This window comes from Aspergillus wentii, assembly GCF_001890725.1.
Source record: "Aspergillus wentii DTO 134E9 unplaced genomic scaffold ASPWEscaffold_3, whole genome shotgun sequence".
NCBI lineage: Eukaryota > Fungi > Ascomycota > Eurotiomycetes > Eurotiales > Aspergillaceae > Aspergillus > Aspergillus wentii.
Window position 1 is genome coordinate 2,554,647 of NW_024467834.1, and position 20,454 is coordinate 2,575,100.

The 20,454-nt window shown below is 48.3% G+C and overlaps 6 protein-coding genes across 6 annotated transcripts; 3 read left to right on the top strand and 3 right to left on the bottom strand.

Annotated features, from left to right (window-relative positions):
- Window positions 1-288: 288 nt before the first annotated feature.
- Window positions 289-2,117, bottom strand: ASPWEDRAFT_446468 (WD40 repeat domain-containing protein). Its single transcript, XM_040836310.1, has 5 exons — window positions 1,818-2,117; window positions 980-1,692; window positions 833-922; window positions 658-777; window positions 289-593 (listed from the first exon to the last, which is right to left on the bottom strand). Exons 1-5 carry the CDS (start codon window positions 1,930-1,932, stop codon window positions 573-575), a joined length of 1,059 nt encoding a protein of 352 aa, XP_040690945.1. The 5' UTR covers window positions 1,933-2,117; the 3' UTR covers window positions 289-572.
- A 7,389-nt stretch (window positions 2,118-9,506) lies between these two features.
- samB (MYND-type zinc finger protein MUB1) lies at window positions 9,507-11,327 on the top strand (the record flags this gene model as incomplete). The annotated part of the gene is made up of 1 exon (XM_040827882.1): window positions 9,507-11,327. One exon carries the CDS (start codon window positions 9,507-9,509, stop codon window positions 11,325-11,327), a length of 1,821 nt encoding a protein of 606 aa, XP_040690946.1.
- Window positions 11,328-12,653: 1,326 nt separating this feature from the next.
- On the bottom strand, window positions 12,654-14,336 carry ASPWEDRAFT_38950 (putative oxidoreductase, 2OG-Fe(II) oxygenase family). The gene is made up of 6 exons (XM_040834995.1): window positions 13,900-14,336; window positions 13,782-13,841; window positions 13,676-13,729; window positions 13,609-13,625; window positions 13,408-13,558; window positions 12,654-13,355 (listed from the first exon to the last, which is right to left on the bottom strand). The coding sequence occupies exons 1-6, from the start codon at window positions 14,068-14,070 to the stop codon at window positions 12,735-12,737; spliced, it is 1,074 nt and encodes a 357-aa protein (XP_040690947.1). The 5' UTR covers window positions 14,071-14,336; the 3' UTR covers window positions 12,654-12,734.
- A 540-nt stretch (window positions 14,337-14,876) lies between these two features.
- ASPWEDRAFT_446958 (MKT1 family protein) lies at window positions 14,877-18,073 on the top strand. Its single transcript, XM_040836326.1, has 8 exons — window positions 14,877-15,162; window positions 15,230-15,601; window positions 15,679-15,776; window positions 15,837-16,679; window positions 16,737-16,823; window positions 16,873-17,119; window positions 17,174-17,405; window positions 17,456-18,073. The coding sequence occupies exons 1-8, from the start codon at window positions 15,156-15,158 to the stop codon at window positions 17,685-17,687; spliced, it is 2,118 nt and encodes a 705-aa protein (XP_040690948.1). The 5' UTR covers window positions 14,877-15,155; the 3' UTR covers window positions 17,688-18,073.
- A 142-nt stretch (window positions 18,074-18,215) lies between these two features.
- Window positions 18,216-19,382, top strand: ASPWEDRAFT_109127 (uncharacterized protein; the record flags this gene model as incomplete). The annotated part of the gene is made up of 2 exons (XM_040828055.1): window positions 18,216-18,738; window positions 18,796-19,382. The coding sequence occupies 2 exons, from the start codon at window positions 18,216-18,218 to the stop codon at window positions 19,380-19,382; spliced, it is 1,110 nt and encodes a 369-aa protein (XP_040690949.1).
- Window positions 19,383-19,782: 400 nt separating this feature from the next.
- Window positions 19,783-20,167, bottom strand: ASPWEDRAFT_170759 (heat shock factor-binding 1 family protein; the record flags this gene model as incomplete). The annotated part of the gene is made up of 3 exons (XM_040830672.1): window positions 19,783-19,868; window positions 19,930-20,029; window positions 20,099-20,167. The coding sequence occupies 3 exons, from the start codon at window positions 20,165-20,167 to the stop codon at window positions 19,783-19,785; spliced, it is 255 nt and encodes an 84-aa protein (XP_040690950.1).
- Window positions 20,168-20,454: the final 287 nt, after the last annotated feature.

A 20,454-nucleotide genomic window follows, 5' to 3' on the forward strand; every position in this document is an offset into this window, starting at 1 on the left:
AATAAAAGAAACAAAAAGTAAAAGGGAATAATAAAAGGTCCAGTCAAGAAGGGGAATGAAACTTAAACAGAGGGGGTAAAAAGGGTTAAAAAAAAAAACAATAGGACCAGAAATTCTGCGAGCCTCGGCGATATAGAGAGCGCCAGAGGTCAAAATTTGAGTTGACCTAAAACTCTCACCATACCGTCTTCGATAACTATCAACGGGCTCCGTTTACGAAACACCAGGTCAGTCATTGAACGTTGTTGTTTGTTGTTTGTTGCTTTTTGCTTTTGTGTTGTTCATTTTTTCTTTTCGCACATCCAATTCGAGGCAGCACGAACTCAACCGGAAACTTCCCACAACCCTGGGATCTGCCTCATTCATCGCTGGTTGTGATTCGTACCCTCGTCTGTTCCCCCTCAAGGCATATTATGGATGTAAGGTGGGCAATCGCTCTTCGGCAAATAAGAATTATCGTACAATGGCAGACATGTAACCCATCGGCGCAAAAAAGAAGTAAATTCGAAATAAAAAGTGCGTTTGCGAATGACTGAAACAGGGTATCTTGTTTTTCTTTTCTTTTTCTCGTTTTACCAGGCCCAGACCTTGAGCTATATTGCGGGATATCGTTAGTATGCTGCAATATCAAGCTAAAGACGGTGGTTGTCAACTTACCAGAGAGTCCCAAGATCCAGTACACAAGCTGATTCCGTCGTTGCTGACTCCGAGGCAGCTGACACGGTTCTCGTGTCCGCTGAGGGAGCCAACCTTGTCTCCTCGAAGGACATCCCAGACCTATTAAAGTGATCAGCAGCAGTCCTCAGAATGATTGAAGAGTGGTATAGCTTACCTTGCACTCAAAGTCATCGTATCCTGCAAACAATAATCTTCCAGAAACGGAGAAAGCAACGGATGTAATACCGCACAAAACTTGGTCGCTCTGAAAAAATGACACCATGATTAGTACTCATCGGATAATGTATACGATAAAACCTACCTGGTAGATGTTGAGTTCTCTGTCGGCACGGATATCGAACAGGCGGCAGGAGGTGTCGTCAGAACCGGTTCCGAAGGCATTGCCGTCGGGGAAGAATTGAATGGCGTTGATGTCTGACTCGTGTCCAGCAAAAGTCTGCACGGCCTTTCCGGTACGGATATCCCAAAGCTTAGCAAAGGCATCGCAAGCACCCGAGACGAAGATGTTCTGGTTGGTTGGGTTGATGCTAATCGACATGACGTCTCCCAGATGGTCGGCAAACTCGGTCACCTTCGAACCCGACTCGATATCCCACAGCATGCAAGTCATGTCGCCCGACGAAGTGATAATTCGGCGGTCATTAATGAAGCGGCAGCAAGAGAGGTAACCCGAATGTCCCGAAAGTTCACGCGCGACGCGGGTGGGGCCCTCGCGGGAGGAGAGGTTGTAAATCGAGCAAATGTTATCCAGACCACCACAAGCAACGTAGTTTCCACTGGGGGCGTAGGCGCAAGTCATAACCCATGACGACCTCAATGGGATCGCGTGGACCTTGTTGGTAGTATAAGCATCCCAGATTATGAGCTTGCCGTCTTGCGAGGCGGAGACCAAATGGCGACGGTCGGTCGACCAGTGCATAGCGTAAATCTTGGCCAAATGACCCTTAAGCGTCCGTCGTGGCTTCATTCCAATGCGAGGCAGGGGGTCGGACTGGTTTTGCGCGACTTGACGGACTGTACAGAACAAGTCAGTGTTAACCCGAAACAGAAAACATGGTTGCGGAGGGAGAAAAGCCGCGGAGCGCGAACTCTCCCCAAATGGTGAATAGCATTGTTTCGTCAGTGGGAGGAAATCGTACGGGTTGTGTCTGCCAGCTCATCCTTTCTGCGCTTAATCTTATCCTTAAGACCCTCAGCTTCGCGCCTGGCCGCAGTGATCTTGGCCTGCATCTGCTCGCCGCTCATATCGGCCATCTTTAACGGATAGAACCCCTGGGGAGGATGTCAATTGGGAAACGTGAACGGTCGTAAGGTGGAAAATCGAATTGAGAGCGATGGCGTAATAGTACCCAGGGGGGCAGAGGGCGCGAAAAAACGGAGAGTAGAGGTGGGAGGGGGTGGGAGTTGGTGGTGTTGGAGGTGTAAGGGTGAGAGGTCAGGGAGAAGAGAGAGAAAGAGTGAGAGAGCGAAGAGGGGGCTGAATGGAGGATGGCCTGGGAGTGGAGCGAGTTATGGCGGAAGCGACCGAGCGAAGAAGGTTTCGACCCGGAACAGGATGCTGGAACAAGCGTTGAACGAGCAGGGAAAAAGGTGAGGGGGATGGATGAAGGCGAGGCGATGACGGATGATGGATAAAGAAGGACAAAGAGAAGGAGGGAGAAAGAAGAAAGATGGCAATTCGAGAAGATCGATCCAACGGCTCAGCAGGAAGAAGGGGAGCAAAAGTGAGGATCAGAAGCTACGGTACGGTACGGGTACGTATGGATACGGATGGATACCTCCAGGTAAGTTTAAGGGGAGTAATTTAAAAAATAAAAAGCCGGTGGAGTCGTTGGAGAGCCGCTAAGACAAGGGGAAAGGAGGAATAGGGAGGAAGGCTGGAATAGAATTCCATCAGGGGTGTGGCACAGGAAGAATTCAATTAGAAATTAAGAACATTCTTAAAGCCTTAAACAGAATATCTACTCTGGGTGAATCATGAGCTGCATTATTCAGACTAACTGTTCTGATGGTTGCACAATGGATGATTGATGCCGAGTCAGAACCCGGTGGGCAAGTCATGGAAAACACTAAGACACTCAGAAGACAGGAGAAGAAGATGAAGAGTAAGACAGTAGACACGGCTATGGGATTATCATACTGATCAGGATTACTATTGCTAAATATTGGTGTTTATAATCATCAAAGTTGATCATAGAAGTATGATTTTCCAGGTCTACCAAGTGGCATGGGTAGGTAACATCCATGGAGTTCGGTAATATTTCCGGTAATTACGGTAATATACCGGAAATAGGAGAACCTGTATCTGTACATCTAGCTATCGTCAACTCTTAGGTATGTATCACAATGGCTCTCGTCAATACGCATTTTTCTATCTTTCCCACATGCATATTGATTAGAACGAGGATCATATGATATCAAAACATTCGAGCCACCCAAAAATAAGAGAAGAAGGCATCGTCATCCCTCGGGAAAGCAGTGGTCCTAGTTCCTGGGAGCTCCGATGATCAAGCGGAGATTTGGACCATCTGCAAGTAAAAATTTCCCTCTGTTATGACGATGGCTGCTTTGCATTGATTGATACTGCTGGGTATTGTTGTTTTCATTTCAAAAGAATATTCTCCTACCACCATTCATATGGCAGAAGTCCATCCATTATTCTGGTCTTTTGTGCAGTCAAATCTTCAATATCTTGGCTGCTTCTTTCCTCTTTCAGCCAAGCGCCGCGTTCTTGATTTTGCATCTCCCACTTTCAACCCACAATCATTCCTATCAAATGACGTCCATCTGCACAACATCCTTCAAGTACTATGTACACCATACAGTCATTATTAATTCAGTTTACACTTTACAGCAAGATGACTAATCCAGAACCGCGGAGGCTTTAATATTACCGCTCAGGAGTCTATTTATGATTGCGATTCGCAGACGGTGCGGTACTTGTCGTGGTCAACGCTGCAGCGGGTCTCTTGTCAGCCAATTTCTCCATCCGCAGGGAAATTGGCCATCTTGTGTCGATTCCGTCTGGAGGATTTGGCCTTTTGGACTCCACCGGCAAAGATGATCGTTTGAGACCATGCCTGACTAGTTCCGTCGGGGCGCCCCCCTCATGGGGGAAGGTCTTCACTCTTCAGTACACACACAACCTTTGCTATGATGGTATTTGGAACGCTAATTATCCCAACAGACTAACCAGTTAATAGTCGTTGAAATCTCTTCTCTCGCATCCGTCTTGGGCTTTTCTCCGCCCTGGGCTCTTTGAAACTGCCTCTTGGTTCTTGACTCCCTGCAGTGCGGGCGGACGGAGCACGGCCACGGAGAACACGGAGTATGCCCGCGTACGGAGTATGTAGACTAGGTACGGAGTATTATATGAACATCCCCTTATCCCTTTGGGATTGGATTCAACTGCATGTCTTAAAGGAGTTCTGAATACTGCATCTGCATTAGTTGCCTGCTTACTTGAGGAGGCAGCGACCGATGGCCATCAGGACTGTATTCCACAGCGACAGTCTTCAAGTTCAGATAAATTGCTTACGCGAGTCAGAGTCATACGATGGAAAGTTAATCTAGTCACGTCTTATCAACTGCGTCAATTTGCATGGATGATGGAAGTATCCCCGCTGCGTCATAGAACAAGCTAGAATACTGTCAACGGGATAGATAATCAGATTGCATATTCATCACCCAAGAAGATTCTATCCGGCTTCGACGGAGATGCATGCATGCATGCATGCAGGAGAAGGCGTTGATCTCTTCTGGATGAACTGCAAGCATAAAGGGGCTGGAAGATAAGCATCCATACTATCGACTCGGGCGTCGTTGATTATGGGGCTACTGGATATAATTGCCGTTATCCAGTCATTAGTTCAGAATTAGTCTTGAATGCCTATTCAGTCACTGAGACTAGCAAGGTAAGACTACATGGTACATACGTAGTGCATATGTATATGGGCAATGGGACACGTTCGCTTAAATCTAGATTGGATATGAGATATGCAGGGTTGCCGTCCGTACCCACTTTACACTCAACCATCGTAAACAACTACATATCACCAGTCTCAAATTAAACCGATCAAAAAATATCCTCAACTTCTCTCCATATGCATCACACTTCACCGAATTAAACCAGACATGGCCCAACGCAGCACGAACAATATACGCACAGCTCGGGGGCAGCGTATCAACCACATGCAAAGCAGTACAATTAGACTCGGCAATATCAACCACCATTTTCGTAACTGTGTCTGGCGTAGCATATGAAATTTCCTTTAATAGCAGTATCAATCGAAGCACAAAATACCCCCCACAACCCTTTACATTGGTCCATGACCACGCTAAAAAACGATTGAATGGTACCATCCAGCCCATCGAGCTGGACTAATCTCAAGTCGAGACCGGGGATTTTTAGACCCTGGAGAAATTGACCGAGTAGCCAGGCAGATTGAGCTGTGCGACTAAACCCACTATTTCTGGTGCGAGGAGAGATGAGTCTAAGTGTGTTGGTGGTGCTGTAGGGTTGTCTTGTTTGCCCTTGTTCATGGTGTCTGGCTCTGTTGGTGGGTTTCGCCTTGGATGGTGGTGAGGAGTGGTTGGCCTGGATTGCTGAGTTCGCAGAAGAAGGTACGATTAGGTAGGCGATGTATATCAGTTATCAGTTACTCTGATTGACATGTCTGTTCTTGGGTGATAGGTGATGGACGGATGGTGAGGAGAACGGAAAAGTCGGCTGATATTTAATTGGCATTCATAGGTTGATTTTGGAAGTATCTACGTGAGAGCATGGGATCTAAAGACGGATGCTATGGAAATACCGAGTGATGCTATTGTCCATGAATTGGCCTGTTGACTGGATGATCTGGAGGGCTTGATGGTATAGATTGGGCTGATCTATTTCTGGCAGAGCAGGGGGGATGTCTAAAGGATGGACGATAGGACTGTTTTCAGTAGCAAGTGATATACAGAGAATCTATTAGGCCACTTAGAATTGCATAGAAAGTAATAGCGACTATCTAATCCTCTCCCATGACACAGTTAGATTCACAGCATCAGTCAACATATCTAGTTACATATTACAATACCCAACAAGGCAGGGCTTTATCGCACTTCTTCCTACGCACCTCGCAAGTAGCACACACCTGGGCAGTAAGCAGCTTACTTGTCATCTTTGTCTATCTACAAATGTACATTTACAATGTTTTATCTCTTCCGCTCAAGCGGATTATAAATCCACTGTTTTGAATCGAAAAAGGTTTAGTGGCGGCCACCAGAAGCACGCCATGTGGGGCGATGATGTCGATCTGCATTAGCGTCTGCGAATAGAGCCAATCATCTTTTTGTTATTATCCTGATACTGTCGGGTAGCAGTGTACCTAGATAGGTACAAGCATGCTAATGCTATGGTGTTCTACTTGCACTGGCCGACAGTGTCAGTTTGATTGTGTTGCTAAGCTCATAGATATAAAGGCCACGTTGGCAAGGAAAACTGGTAAATCTACAATCTACAATCTCTGATTTCTTTATTGACATACCAATGAGTGAGGAGTCGGCGACAAACCAAGGGACAGTTGCAAATGCATCGCATCTCCCAACAGAAGAAGGCACGCGGGGCTGGCTGTGTGTCTTGGGCTCCTTCATTACACTGTTTTGTACTTTTGGATTCCTGAATGCGTATGTCTTGTGCTATTGAGAGGACAACTACTAACATGATTATAGGGTAGAAGTTTTTCACTCTTATGTAGGTCACATGCTTTTATCTATTTTATAAAAAAAAGGAAAATAAAAGGTCCGCATAATAAGTCCTACAAGCAGATATTACCAGATATCTCTAGCCCAAAGCCTGGGTTTGGAATCGGAGCTGGCGGGGTCTTCACGGCTGCCATGGTCTGTGTAGGGCAGTGGTTTGTCTGACAGCGAGGTCTGGCGACCGGCGTTGCAAGCGGTAGTAGCAGATTGAGCGGGGTCGTTTCCCCATCTTTCTAAACAGGGTGGTTGAGGATGTTAGGTTCCATGGTGCTGTGCGCTAGGTATACGGCTGTGTGTCGGTGTTCTTCTGGCGATATTGTGTTGTCTGATTCGAGCACGTTTTTCGCGTAAGCCGTGGAATCGAGATGTAAAGTGGTATGATGTGACCCTGTTTAAACAAAAGCAGTTTTACAGTTTTGGTTTTATGCGGTGGGATCGTATTCGGTCATGTATGTAAGATCTCTGGTCACTATGGTCTGCTTGCCGATGTTGATCAAACAGGTAGGGGTTATGGGCGCCGATTGACTATCTCTCGAATGGCAGTGGATGCGGGATTTTCGTCCACGCTTGCTTTGTATTTGACTTTCATCATCAAGTATGTCGTCAGTTATGTTCAACAGAAGAGATAACTACTGACAGCATCAGTTCAACTTCAGTCCCTGGTCGAATAGTCCCCCCTTACCTAGGGCTTTCAACGTGCTTACTATCTGTGCGCTGCTAAAAGGGGGCTCAATGCTCTGTCTGTGGCTACCATTCAGCTACCATCCCTCTCATGCGGGACTTTGCGCTGGCATACGGATTCGTCAGCGGTGCATTCGTCACGCTGCTCATGTCCTGTGTAGCCAAACCAGGCAGCCTGGAGACATCAGGACAGCGATTCGGCACATTTAAAATAGTTATCGCAGTTAGATCTGTTTCAGCTTTCAATCTATGCACATGCATATAACTAATTGATCGATCTAGTTGCCTGGCAGGTCTGCCAAGTATGGGTGCGATTTTAGATCGACAAGACGATATGAACTACTCTGGACTGTAAATCTTCGCCTCCGTCTCGGCTCTACTGGGTGCTTGTCTTCTTTCTTCTGTTGGATCGACGTATTGCATGGCCCAGATTCGAAAGACGTAGAGGGTGTGATGTGATCAGCTCAGATGTAGATTGTCTACCATTTACCCCTAATAATCACAGTGGAGAGTCGAATAAGCCATATGGGGTAATATGTGGATAACGCATGCTAGTGTCAAATAACAATCCCAACGGCCCGTCTTGATGATGATGCCAATCTCCGGGGGAGGAGATTAAGGGAAGACTGAAATTCCAGTAATCAGCTGAATTGGCGAGGAAGAAGGATTTCTGACATGACTGTATTACCATCGTCATCATCAATAATAAGCTTGATTTCTTTCCAAGGTAATAAAAGAATAAGAATAGGGTGGTTACATTAGTTACCGCCCATGTGGTGATGTTTCTAATGATAGCAACAAATGCATCCCTCCTGTCTGTGCGGCCGACTAACAAGGTCACTCCTCACTAGGGATGGGGTTATTATCATTTATTGGCATATTGCGATCGTGTCATACAGGAAATGACGATGGCTCCGGTGGACCAAGCCAATAATTCCTTTGAATATTGGGAGATCATGAGATAATCGCTTTGTTGGTCTATCAATTATCAACACATCCGATGGCGAACTGATGTATCCGATGTCGTTCCGATCAGTTATTCTGTAATTTACAGCTAGATAATTGAGATAATTAATGATAATAACCCTAGTTATAAGAGGAAGAATACCGAAATTAAGATCAGTCTGATTTATATGATTTGTACTGCCAGTCTATCACTGCATCTCCCCCCTTTGTCAAATTGGCGGATTATCATCATCACCACCATCGCTTGACTGTTTCATCTTCGGGCAAAGCGACCGAGACTATTTAAATTCTTTCATGCCGTAGGAGCCACGGTGGGCGCTGTTGCTGGCCACTGCTCTCTGGATCTACAGAGGACAGACTCCGCTTGTTCATCATGCGCGCCAACCTTGGTGGTTCCCTCATCTTGCGTTCCTTCGTCGACTCCTGGTTCTGTTGGAGCAGAGAAACAGTTGGACTCCGTCGAAAGGGATCTACCCTGGGGGCGTCTTGTAGTCTTTGTAGCAGCAGAAAGTAGACGTATTTAATAGCTGGAAGGAGTCTGACGATGGACGGACATCTCCATGGTGGCAAACCGTCAGATCTTGAAACCAGATCTCAGCCTCACCGAATCATTCCTAATTTTCCCATAAGCCCAGCTCAGTTGTATTTTGCGGTAATTTCTTTTTCAGCTGTTATATCTTGCGTTCAATATCCATTATTTTTCTCCCTTTTATTATTTATTTATTCATTTTTTTTTTTTTTTTTCCCAGAAGAAACCAACATTTCGGTGGTGGCTCGGACTGAGGCAAAAGTGGCGGGCGTTAATTGCTATTTATCAGGAGTTTTTCCCCAGCAGAAAAAAAAGGGAGGCGCCTGACAAAGACAACTCCGCTTTGGCCCAAAGAGACGCTGTCTGATATTCCATCACACTCGCCATCATAAAGAGAAAACGAAAAGGACCTGAAAGACGAAAAAGAGATAATCAAAAAAAGGAGAGTCGTTCGTCTCAAATACACTCGACCCCCGTCTTCTGCCCTCTTCGGTTGTGTTCGCTCAGTGAATCATCGTGGGCTACCACTCAGGCTCTGACGGTTCCCGGTCTTGGCTCCAGCAAACCAAACCTCCCTTTCACATCGCCTCAGCGCCTGTTCTTCTTCTTCATCCTCCTCTCCATCACCTCGCCTGCATTCTTTCGTTCGCATCTCATCTCATTTTTTTTACTTCATGCCTTGGAAATAGACGACACGGCCTTCTTGATACCCTTTTTCCCCTTTCCCTTTTCTCCCTCTTGGGTCACGTTTGCCCCCCTCCCGAACTGGCAATCTGGTTAGGGGTTGGAAAAGAAACCGCTGCGACCCCCTCCCATACTCTCCTCCATCTGGGATCCCATCTCCCTGATTCTCATCTAACGGTCATTTTATTTTACGAAACGCATTGATTTTTTAATCTCGCCCATCATGAGAGAGGTCAACTTTAGCATCCCCAATGTGAACAAGGCCTCTGTCAACATCACTACGACGCTCTATGATCGCCGTGCCCTCGACTGCACATCGACCTTGCCCCTCATAAACTCCCTCAACCATCTCGCATATCTCACCACATCCTCTGCTCGGATCCGGGATATCCTGACCGTCGATGGCGGCATCGAGAGACTGGTATGCATCCTCAAGGAGGGCCGGAGTAGGGACTTGATGGAGATGTGGAAATGGAGCCTCGCCTTTCAGTGTGTCGTCAACATTGGTGTGCGGGGCTCAGAGGGCGTAAGGACAAGAGTCGTGGAAGCCGATATGGTGCCTGTCATTGCGACCATTCTCGACAACTACATCAAGGTCGTGGACAAGGCGCGGGCCCGGGCCGATTCAGAAACTCAACGGCACTCGTCCAGGCACTCCAAGCCTGTTCCCACCACCGATGCCTCAGGGCGTCCATCTTTCCTTGAACAGTCCTCCAACATTGAACAACGCACCTCTCGCCGCCAGGCTCCTCCTCCCAGCATCGAAATCCCCCAACCCTTTTTCCAGGAAAACCATCTCGCCGATACCAACGTTGTGGATGTCACATCTTCCCCTCGCATGCCCGTGACATCGCCTCCCGAACGAAGCACATTTAACCAGGATATTCACAATCATCGATCTAATGATGTCAGATATCAGGCCGCAGGCCACCGTCACAGAGCGATGCAGCCCCTCGCCACAGGCGTGCCATCGATGGACACCGCTGATGGGTTTGGTCTGCGACCTGTGCGTGACACTGAGCGCCTCCCCAGCATGCTTCCTGGTTTGCAGACAGGATTTACATCTCAACCCGATTCACCTACTACTCCCAGCGGCCCTGTGCAACCACGGAGCACCGCACATGCCGCTGTGGCCAGACAACGTCCTGCACTTCTTCAACAGCAATCCGCCTCGGGTGAATCAGATGACGGAAATGGAGAAGGCTCTTCTACGATGGGTGATGAGAACAACTCTGGGGAGACAGCCGACCCTATTGTTGGACTTCCCAACCGGATGGAGATTGACGATGATGGTGATCGCCAGGCAATGTTGGATGACGTTTCCAATACCCATGGCCTGACGGTCTCGGATCCGTCTGACGGGCAGGACCCAGAGACGTTCAACATCACGCACCGCTCCACCGTGGACGGAAGCATGATCAACAATGACACTACACAGACCAACGGTGGATTGGGCCTGTCACCTACGCAGGCTGCCAACAACGCCAACTCCCCTACTCTTGTTCCCAGCCCCTACGCTCTCTACTTCCGCGACCGATCTGCAACGCCCGCTCAAGGTGTCTTGATGGCGATGCCCCGTGATGAAGATGTCCTGATGTCCCTCCAGCTATTGGCTTACGTCTCCAAATACTGCAACCTCCGCTCTTACTTCCAAAACTCACACCTCGTCCCTAAGCTCAAGATTGACCGTGAACTTCACATGCTGGATGAAAACGCCAGCTCGCCAATTGAGCCCCCCGAGGAGGAAGACGAGTACCTACTGCCTGACGACGTGAACATCTTCCCACTGGTTGAGAAGTTCACTGTTCGACACCACTCCAAGGACATGCAGTACTGGGCGTGTGTCGTGATGAGGAATCTTTGCCGTAAGGACGAATCGCGAGGGGGCATTCGCCAGTGCGCATACTACAAGTGCGGCAAGTGGGAAGAGTTCCAGCGACAGTTTGCCAAATGCCGTCGTTGCCGCCGCACCAAGTACTGCAGCAAAGATTGCCAAAAGGCTGCGTGGGTTTATCACCGTCACTGGTGCCACACCACACCATGATATGAACGGACAGGATTTTTTAATATTCATAATGCATATTGGATTGCATAGCGTCATATCTGCCACATGTTTGCAGTCGCTTTTTCTTTATTCCCTTTTTATTTTCAAGGTTTCACATCTACCCGTGCATGGCATTTCAGAACCTGGCGGCGTTTCTATTCAATCCAAAGATACCTTTTGTATGTTGTCTATTTATCTGCAGACTTTTGTTTTTTGTTCCATTACGCTGGGCATAAAGCCCGTATGTTTACCACTAGCGGTCATGAATATACTACACTTTTCTTTGGATCTCATGTCTTTGCGTCTGTTGCGCTCCAGCTACATTTCTTAATCTGACGAGTTTCCTTCCAACATCTCATCTGTGTCCTTACTGTCTACCGATCTTCATTCCTTGGCCTAACTTGTCCGTTTGGTTTCCAATGATTGTATTTCCATCGGCATGTATCTGTTTTCAATGCATCAGGCTGAATAGGCCTTGTGTTCTTAAGCATAGGTATTGTAGAAATCAACTTGATACACTGCCTGATCTACCTATGTTACATTCAAGATGCCATACCCTTGTGACTCGCCAAGATGACCTACAAAAGTGACATCATACAGTCTGCAAGCACAGACAATCTAAGATCTTCTTCAATCCCTTTGGACAGAGAACCGGTTACAGGGCCGGTCAAAGTTGAGCTCTCTCATGCGGGGAGATCACAGAAACCCTCCCTGCATTCGTGCATGCGGGGTTGTGCGCGGGGTTTATCACCTACCTTTCTTATATGGTAGACTGAATTATAAACAGCCTTCGACTATTCGCCTTTTAACTCTATGTAAAAGAAAACACAGCCCGTGTTGTATCTCGTATCTTCTAGGCAAGACTTGTACGAAATAGTAAGGGAAATAGGTAACCATAAGGCCCGGGACGAGCCACGCGATAACGCCCGCCCCCGTCAAAAGACATCTATGTACGAGTCCTACTCAGCGCACGCAGATCTCAAACTCAAACCCCGAAGAAAACCACGCATACGCATGACCACATCGTAATAGCCGATCTGTGCTCAGATGGATGTAAGCAATGCAGATCGGATGTGAGTGGTTGGTTAGTGCTTACTACACTTACTACACACCCCCAAGGGTAAGAGAGGTTGGGGCTGGGCGGGTAGATGGGTTTTTAGGGTTTGAGTTACATATCCGAGCGTGGAATTCTCGCTTATATATTGGATGAATATTATGGGTGTTAAGCATGTGAGAGAGATTCATCATTTTAATCAGGAGGGTTGGGTTGGGTTATGTCAGTTCAGGGCGTGGGGTTACGGCTTACGATGGCAGGTCGATAAGGTTTTATAAAGTAGATAAAGTACTCCATAGTTTATAACTATATACTAGTTTAACAAGATATGGCAGTAAAATAACTACGACTCATCAAAACCCATACGTCGCAGACAACCTCGACATCAAATGCTCATGAGCCGTCAGAGGTCTCTTTCCAGGCGCCAGATAACCCGCACCACCCCCAAACCCGACCTTGACGTCCTCGCCCTTTCTCTGCTCACGGTAAGCAGCGACGACCTTGCTAGGGACAGGCACCAGCTCGGTCTTATCCAGCGGGTGACAGAAGTACGCAATGCTGTACCGGTCCTGGGGGTTCGGGCTGCGCTGCTCGGAGAGCGGGAAGACGACTCTGTGCACGGTTGAGCGGAGGAGCCCGTCGGTCCAGTAGCTGAGTAGATCGCCGATGTTGACGAGGATGGGCGGGAAGGGGAAGGCGCTGTTGTCGTCTTCGTTTTGGGTGTTGGCTGGTTGGACGGGGACGGGGGCCCAGGTTTCTTCTGGGGTTAGGATCTCGAGGCCTGGTTGTCCTGGGCGCTGGAAGAGGAGGGTGACGCTGCCGTAGTCGGAGTGGGCGCCGGCGCGGACATCCTTGTCGTGTTTGTAGGATGATGTGGCTGGGGAGAAGATGGAGGGATAGTAGAGGTAGCGGAGGATGGAGCCTGAGTCGCCTTTCTGGGGGTCGTGGCGGGATGTGAAGAAGTCGTGGTCGATCTGTGGGTGTTAGTATGCATCAATGTAGATTTTAGGATGGATCACTGCTTACCTCAAGGCCAAGGGCTAGGAGGTTCAAGATTCTATCGCAGGTCTTGATGCAAAGAGAGGAAAAGTCTTTGATCTCGGACTCGTGGGGAGCCAACGAGGGAGGGAGAGGTTGTTGGGCTTTGCCATCTTTGAACTCGCCAAAGTTCATGGCTCTGGCTGTGAATGAGTGAGTGAATTCATGCTTCTGATGGGATAGACTCACTCTTTAAAGTCGCCGGTCTGTAGACATCATTAGCCAGTGTTCATCCAAATTGGGATATTCAACATACCCGCTGATTCTCCGGATCGAGTGTTTCCACATGCATTCCTGACCATCCACGGTTCTAATTTATCAGCCTGTATCATTGAGACGAGGTAGATGATGGTGAGACAAACATTCGGCTCGATAGTACATGTCGCCTTTTCCTCTGTAGGCGAGGCAAAAAACTTCCTCGACTATGAAGAGTTAGAACAGCTTCAAGTCTTAGATTCTTATATTATAACGAGAGCATACCAGACCAAACGCCTTTTCGATATCCCCCACGGTAAAGTCGGTTCCTTTGCTGTTCACATACAAAAAGCCGTATTTGGCGGCCGCATCGAGCATCGCCTTCCCCACGGCGGGGTCATTGGGATTGGAGATGTCAATGACGGGGAGTTGGATGGGAGCAGCTGATTCTGACATTTTGAACTGAACTAATTGCCGAGGTGCTGGTATAGCTATTAAGGTGAGGGAGCGAAGATTAAAAGGGAAAACGTTGTTGGGGAGAGGTTGTAGATAGATATATCAGGGTCACGAGAGCTAAGGATCGGAACGACGCGACAGATGGAGTCGTGCAATGATGCTAAGATGAATGCAACAAATCGACTGGATCGCCGTCTGTCTCGATACGACGATATCTGATGCTAGACATCCCCAGCGACCCGTTAGATTTCATGGATTGAAAAGCGGGTCATCGCGTATCTGCGATGAGAAGAATTGGCGAAATAGACGATCTGGACGCTACCTACTTAGTATATGACATTCATTCTGATCTATTCTGGTACTGCCTATCAGTTGCTCTTCTGAATAGACTATTCTATTTTATTTCCAGCTTGAAAGTATGATTCTCTATTTATGCCATCCCTAACTTGTCATCAGTGGCATGTTGCACTCGGCTATGGTGGGGTTTGATGTGCCCCTCTATCAACAAAACTGATGCCTTTAACTAAGAAGACAATTGAAGCTATAATCATCAAGATGGTCTAGATAAACTGTTATATAATTAGATATACATAAGTATCCAGTGTGTGATCTATCGAAAAAGTGATGGTGACGTGCTGTTTATATCCTCGATGTTTATGAATATTTATATTGGAGCTCCCTCGTTCTACCTCCAACTCAAAGTTGAGACAAAACTAAATAGTAATAAACATATATCTCCAGTAAATAATTAACATATAATATAAAAATCAGAATGACCAGTATAATGATATATTCATCGTCATTGATGTACAACAAAGCAACAAACAACACCGCCATCCATCGGAGCCACTGATCTCCGCTCCCCGGGAGTTGCAAGATTGCCCAACTCGTGCTTCAGCAACGCGACGTCGACTCTGTGATTTTCACGAGGGTTCCAAGGAACTTCATCTTCTTCCCTCCTCCTGTCTATTTCTCTACTCCTTTTTCTTTCTTCCTCTCCCCCCTCTCTCTCCCGGGCTCTCCATGCCCAGCTGGCTCCGCTGCCCGCGCCTTTAGCCTCCGTGACACAGCTCCAGCTCTCAACCATGCCGAGTAAGATAACTAGCTGCTGTTCCTGCATTTTGAATTCAACACTAACCTTGAGATTTATCATGAATAGTCCGTCCATTGGATGAATGGGCCGCTGCCCGTACTCAGTCCCTCCCCCTCTCCGCCCTCAAAGGGGCTGTCGTCGGTATCGATGCGTCGCACTACATCTCCCAACACCTCCTCCACCATTCAACCCGGGAGCCTCTCCTGGTCGCATTGGGCGGTTTCCCATTCGCACTGAAGAGCAACATTGAGAAAGAACTGCAGGCTTTCAAGAACTTGGGCGTGGCTTGTGTTTTCGTCTTCAATGGCCTCGACTTTGGCAAAAAGAACCAACGACCCCACCTGCAGCAGCCCGAATCAGTACGGGCCTTTGAGCAAGCTTGGGACCTCTACGATCAACAACAGGCAGACCGGGTGGTGGATGCATTCAGCGGCGCTGGTATGGTTTCTGTGATCCTCTGTTCTCCCCTTCTTGGAGAACCCCGCTCCGCATGCGCTGACCATAGGTCTACCCAGGCACTCCGCGGCCAGAGTCTCTCTACCGGTTCTTGCAGCGTATCCTTCACCAGAATGGCGTCGATTCTATTGTGGCTCCCTATAGCGCCGCAGCCCAGGTGAGAGATCCCTTGATTGGTTTCTGTTGTACCCAATGGCTGATCGTATAACTTTGATAGCTGTCCTACCTCACCAAAGGCCCGAACCCTCTGATCGATGCTGTCTTCGGACCGTCTGAAGCTCTGTTGTTTGACATTGATAAGTTGATCACTCGCATTGACATCGAACCCGCGCAGTTCTTCTGGATTACAAAACAGACCTGTCTGGAGGAGTTGGGTAGACTATCGAATGAGCAATTCGTGGAATTCGGCTTGCTTCTCGGCTCCTCGTTCTTGAGCTCTTTCCCACCTTTCGACAACCCAGCTTTCCCTGGAAAGGGACCGAACATTCGCGATGCCTTGCCAATGTTCAACGCCGCTGGAAGAAACGCTCTGGCCCTGTGCGCTCAGTTTGAAGAGGACCGTCGCATGCAGGACCTCCAATACTCGGATCGTTACAAGCGGGCGTTTATGACTGTGATGCACCATGTTTTCATTGATGTGGACGGAAAAGTTGGTCCCATGGATGCAGAACACACCTCTTCTGACATGCATGAACTTATCGGCCAACGACTCCCGGAAGAGCTCTACTTCTATCTGTCCAAGGGAGTTCTGGGATCGGACGTTCCTAACTATCTCACATCTGGTGAAGTCCTGATTTCCTTGCCTCTGGGTTCGGAAGACACGGAGATCTATCGTCAAATCGCAGGCGACTCTCTCACACCCATTCGGACCCAGTCTATCTGTCTGCTTTCGAACTCCCTCCACAGGTTCTACCAGACCAAGGTGATCAACGTGCGCACTTGGTTTGATGAAAAGTCAGACAAATCAATCAACCTCAAAACCCTCCCTTCCGTAAAAGAAACCATCCAATCTTGGAAGATCAACTCTGGGGCTCTTCCAGAGGGAATCAAGAAGCTGCAGGTTTGTTCAAGCCATGTTCTACCCAAAAAGTAACAACCTGACCTGACCGCTGGATAGGAATCCTGTGGACCATTTAAGTTTGCCGTCCAGAGTTTGAAGGATACGGACTTTGTATCCAAATCTTTTGCTGGAAAAGACTCTCCCGTATGTACCAGTTATGACAACACGATAGGCTCTTGCTGACCATTTCAAGATATTATCTTCACAGGATGAAATCTTGTCCAACGTTTTCTGGCGATTCCTACAACTTCGGGGTTACATTAACGAGAAGCATCAGCTTACCCAGTGGGGTGTATGCCTCGAGCAAGCACTCTCTGTCTTAGACCCGGCCGATGGACTCGAAGAAGCTACTTTCCTCGCCATTGAGATGCTCCGCTTCGGACTTCTCAATTCCAAGCAGTGGTTCTCTCACGTCTCGGGGGGTCCGATGAGAGGATCTGGTATGATCCCGCTCCTTATTGTGTGCTGAAACGTAAAGCTGACATCTATATTAGATGAGGATAAGAGCTTCAACATGCTGGTCTCACGCGTCGCCTGTATTGGCAAGTTACAACACAAGAGCATCGGATACTCCGGTCCCCTCAGCAGACAGCTGCTCTGCTACCGTTCTTTGATATCTGAAGTCCGCTCTACACTACGAAACCTGATCGAAGTGGTCCTGGCTGGACTTCTCCTCAGTGGTGAAGTAGAGAGAGACCGAAAGGACTGGAGCGAGTTGAGTGCTAAGTAAGTACGCCGAGTCTAAGCGAAGTAAGCATTTCTAACATCATTTCTAGACTTCCGTTTATCGACGACCATGACTGCGGTCTGGGAATTGCCGTGCGCACATATCTCGATGACCTGCCTCTCCAGGCTAACCCAACCTCGCCAGAGGCGCGAGCAGAGGTGAAGACCAAGGGCAAGGATTGGTTCCAACACAGCGATAGCTTTACTGGCAACCTCGACATGGCATTCAAGCTTTGGGATGCGGTGAGTTCTTCCAGACGACCTTCACGATACATATACTGATGCTTATTCCGTCTCAGGTCTACAAGGGAACGCAGAATGCTGGAAAAGAGGTCAAGGATATTAAAATGTGGGACACCACTAACAGCTGGTTGACTGAGAGACGGTAGTGGCAGTGACGACAAGCTCAATCTACGAAAGATCGCCGTGTCAGCGGTGGTGAAGCACAAGTCCACCTGGCCGTTCGGCAACTTTTACATGAACCTGTATCAGTAGGAATGACAAGGGGACCGATGAGATACCTTCTAGCCATCCTTGGTTTTTAATATCGTAAATGTCGATGGTTGGTGTAGCAATTCCGTCTAGAATATAGATACCAAGTGTCCTCTTCGGACCCGCTGATAAATCCGCCTTAATCGCCGACGATCACCGGAGCTCTTGTGGCGGCTCTTGCACCGTCAACATCCAACCTCCCCAACCGAATCACAGGGCTAATTCATCCTTTCTCCTGTTGGTCCTGAATCTAAAATCCATCAATTCAGATTCAATCTTCCTCTCCCTATTGGCGACACCACGATATCCACAAAAAACATGGCTCGTTTGAGCTTCCTGCTCGTGAGCTGCCTCACGCTGCTGGTCGGCATCGCCAGCGCCGGCTCAGCCGTGATCGATCTGATCCCCAAGAACTTCGACAACGTCGTCCTCAAGTCCGGCAAGCCCGCTCTTGTGGAATTCTTCGCCCCCTGGTGCGGCCACTGCAAGAACCTTGCACCCGTGTACGATGAGCTCGCGCAGGTCTTCGCCTACGCCGAGGACAAGGTGACTGTCGGCAAGGTCGATGCGGACGCCAACCGTGACCTGGGCAAGCGATTCGGTATCCAGGGATTCCCTACTTTGAAGTGGTTTGATGGCAAGAGTGACAAGCCTGAGGAGTACAAGGGTGGTCGCGACCTGGAGTCTTTGGCTGCGTTCATCACTGAGAAGACTGGCATCAAGCCCCGTGGTCCTAAGAAGGAACCTAGCAAGGTTGAGATGTTGACCGACTCTTCTTTCAAGTCTACTATTGGTGGTGAGAAGGATGTTTTGGTTGCTTTCACTGCGCCTTGGTGTGGACGTAAGTTTCCTTACTGTTTATCCTGGGAACTTTAGTTGCTAATTACTTTGAAAATAGATTGCAAGACCCTCGCCCCTGTCTGGGAGACCCTTGCCAACGACTTCGTCCTCGAACCTAACGTCGTCATCGCCAAGGTCGATGCTGAAGCCGAGAACGCCAAAGCCACCGCTAGAGAGCAAGGTGTCACCGGCTACCCCACAATCAAGTTCTTCCCCAAGGGCTCCAAGGAAGCCGAGCCCTACCAGGGTGCTCGTTCGGAGCAGGCTCTTGTCGATTTCGTCAACAGCAAGGCCGGCACCCACCGCACCGTCGGCGGTGGTCTGGATGGCAAGGCTGGTACCATCCCCAGCCTTGACGCTCTGGTCACCAAGTATCTCTCGTCTGGCAGCTTCAAGGAGCTCGCTGGTGAGGCCAAGAAGGCTGTCAAGGGTGTCCAGGACAAGTACGCTGAGTACTACGTCAAGGTTGCTGACAAGCTCAGCCAGAACGAGGGCTATGCCACCAAGGAGTTTGCTCGTCTCCGTAAGATCTTGAGCAAGGGTGGCTCGGCTCCGGAGAAGATCGATGACATTGTGTCCCGCAGCAACATCCTCCGCCAGTTCGGTGGAGACAAGGAAGCTGACAAGGGCAAGGACGAGTTGTAGATTATAAGTACAAAAACAGTTGGTTAGAAGGGGATAAGTTATGTTTATGTGAAAAGATAACAAGGACTTTATGTCCAAACTGAATGATTTCGGACATTTGATTAGGTCCACCCGTTGTATGAATATCAGAAAACAACGAATACAATATGAAGAGATTGCCAATGGATACAACTGCTCATTCGTATATAATGCGATCAATCCTCCTATATTTACTTCTCCGCAGGGTATCTCAAAGCATGTCTAGGAGACTGGACAACACGGCAAACCAACTGGAAAGTGGTATGCCAGAAAAAAAACTTCCAGCCTATGCAAACGCTTATTATAATCAAACCAATAACTCCGCAAACCCAAGAATGCTCGATATGGACAATGATTCTCGCACGACGACGGGATGGGGATATCACTTTGTCGGGCTCGCTGCTGTCGTGTCGCCCGCAACTGTCAAGGAAGCTTCCAGCTCATCAAGCCGTCTTGCCATGTCGTCCACTATGTAAAGAAGAAGAAAATTAGTATGCGACACCCAAAGGAACCCGATTTGGGCACAAACATTTCCCAAACATCTCTCTTGACACATTATCGAACTTGTGCTGTAGTTGATCTAGGAGATCGTCGACCGCTGCTGTAAGCTCTCCCTGCGCATCTGTGTTCTGTAGGTATTCTTGTTAGATTGGTCCCTGTATTCGTCTTTTTGGAGTGGAGTGCGGAGTGCCACGCACCTGCTGCGACTGGAGAGAATCACCCGGAGGGGTACTCTTGGAAAGCGGAGATCCGTTATTGTCTGACATTATGGCGTTGAAATGTAGGTTGTATATAAACCAGTCGAGACAGTTCTCCAGCAGCAAACAAATTGAACAAGTCAATTATGATGTCGACCATGCAGTCAGTTCCTCGTGTTTGTATACGGGGAAACGGCGTACATAAACGAGATAAGAACACCGAGGATCAACTGTAATCCCGGATCACCGACATCCGCTAGCCATATCAGGGTTAGTCCCGCCTTATCGTGTGCGCTAACCGGGACCGGACTAGCGCCATCCCAAAAAAAATTCCCGTTGCTTTCTGGATCTCAAAG

What these genes read in the sequence shown, in the direction of transcription:
- ASPWEDRAFT_446468 (XM_040836310.1), bottom strand. Translation starts at nt 1,932, where the DNA reads ATGGCCGATATGAGCGGCGAGCAGATGCAGGCCAAGATCACTGCGGCC. An exon ending in TGAGCTGGCAGACACAACCC is followed by an intron (nt 1,693 to 1,817) that starts GTACGATTTCCT and finishes TGTTCTGTACAG; the next exon opens with TCCGTCAAGTCGCGCAAAAC. An exon ending in CTGGATCTTGGGACTCTCTG is followed by an intron (nt 594 to 657) that starts GTAAGTTGACAA and finishes CCCGCAATATAG; the next exon opens with CTCAAGGTCTGGGCCTGGTA.
- ASPWEDRAFT_38950 (XM_040834995.1), bottom strand. Translation starts at nt 14,070, where the DNA reads ATGTCAGAATCAGCTGCTCCCATCCAACTCCCCGTCATTGACATCTCC. An exon ending in TCGAAAAGGCGTTTGGTCTG is followed by an intron (nt 13,842 to 13,899) that starts GTATGCTCTCGT and finishes AACTCTTCATAG; the next exon opens with TCGAGGAAGTTTTTTGCCTC. An exon ending in TCCTAGCCCTTGGCCTTGAG is followed by an intron (nt 13,356 to 13,407) that starts GTAAGCAGTGAT and finishes TAACACCCACAG; the next exon opens with ATCGACCACGACTTCTTCAC.
- ASPWEDRAFT_446958 (XM_040836326.1), top strand. An exon ending in GGATGCATTCAGCGGCGCTG is followed by an intron (nt 15,602 to 15,678) that starts GTATGGTTTCTG and finishes AGGTCTACCCAG; the next exon opens with GCACTCCGCGGCCAGAGTCT. An exon ending in AGGGAATCAAGAAGCTGCAG is followed by an intron (nt 16,680 to 16,736) that starts GTTTGTTCAAGC and finishes ACCGCTGGATAG; the next exon opens with GAATCCTGTGGACCATTTAA.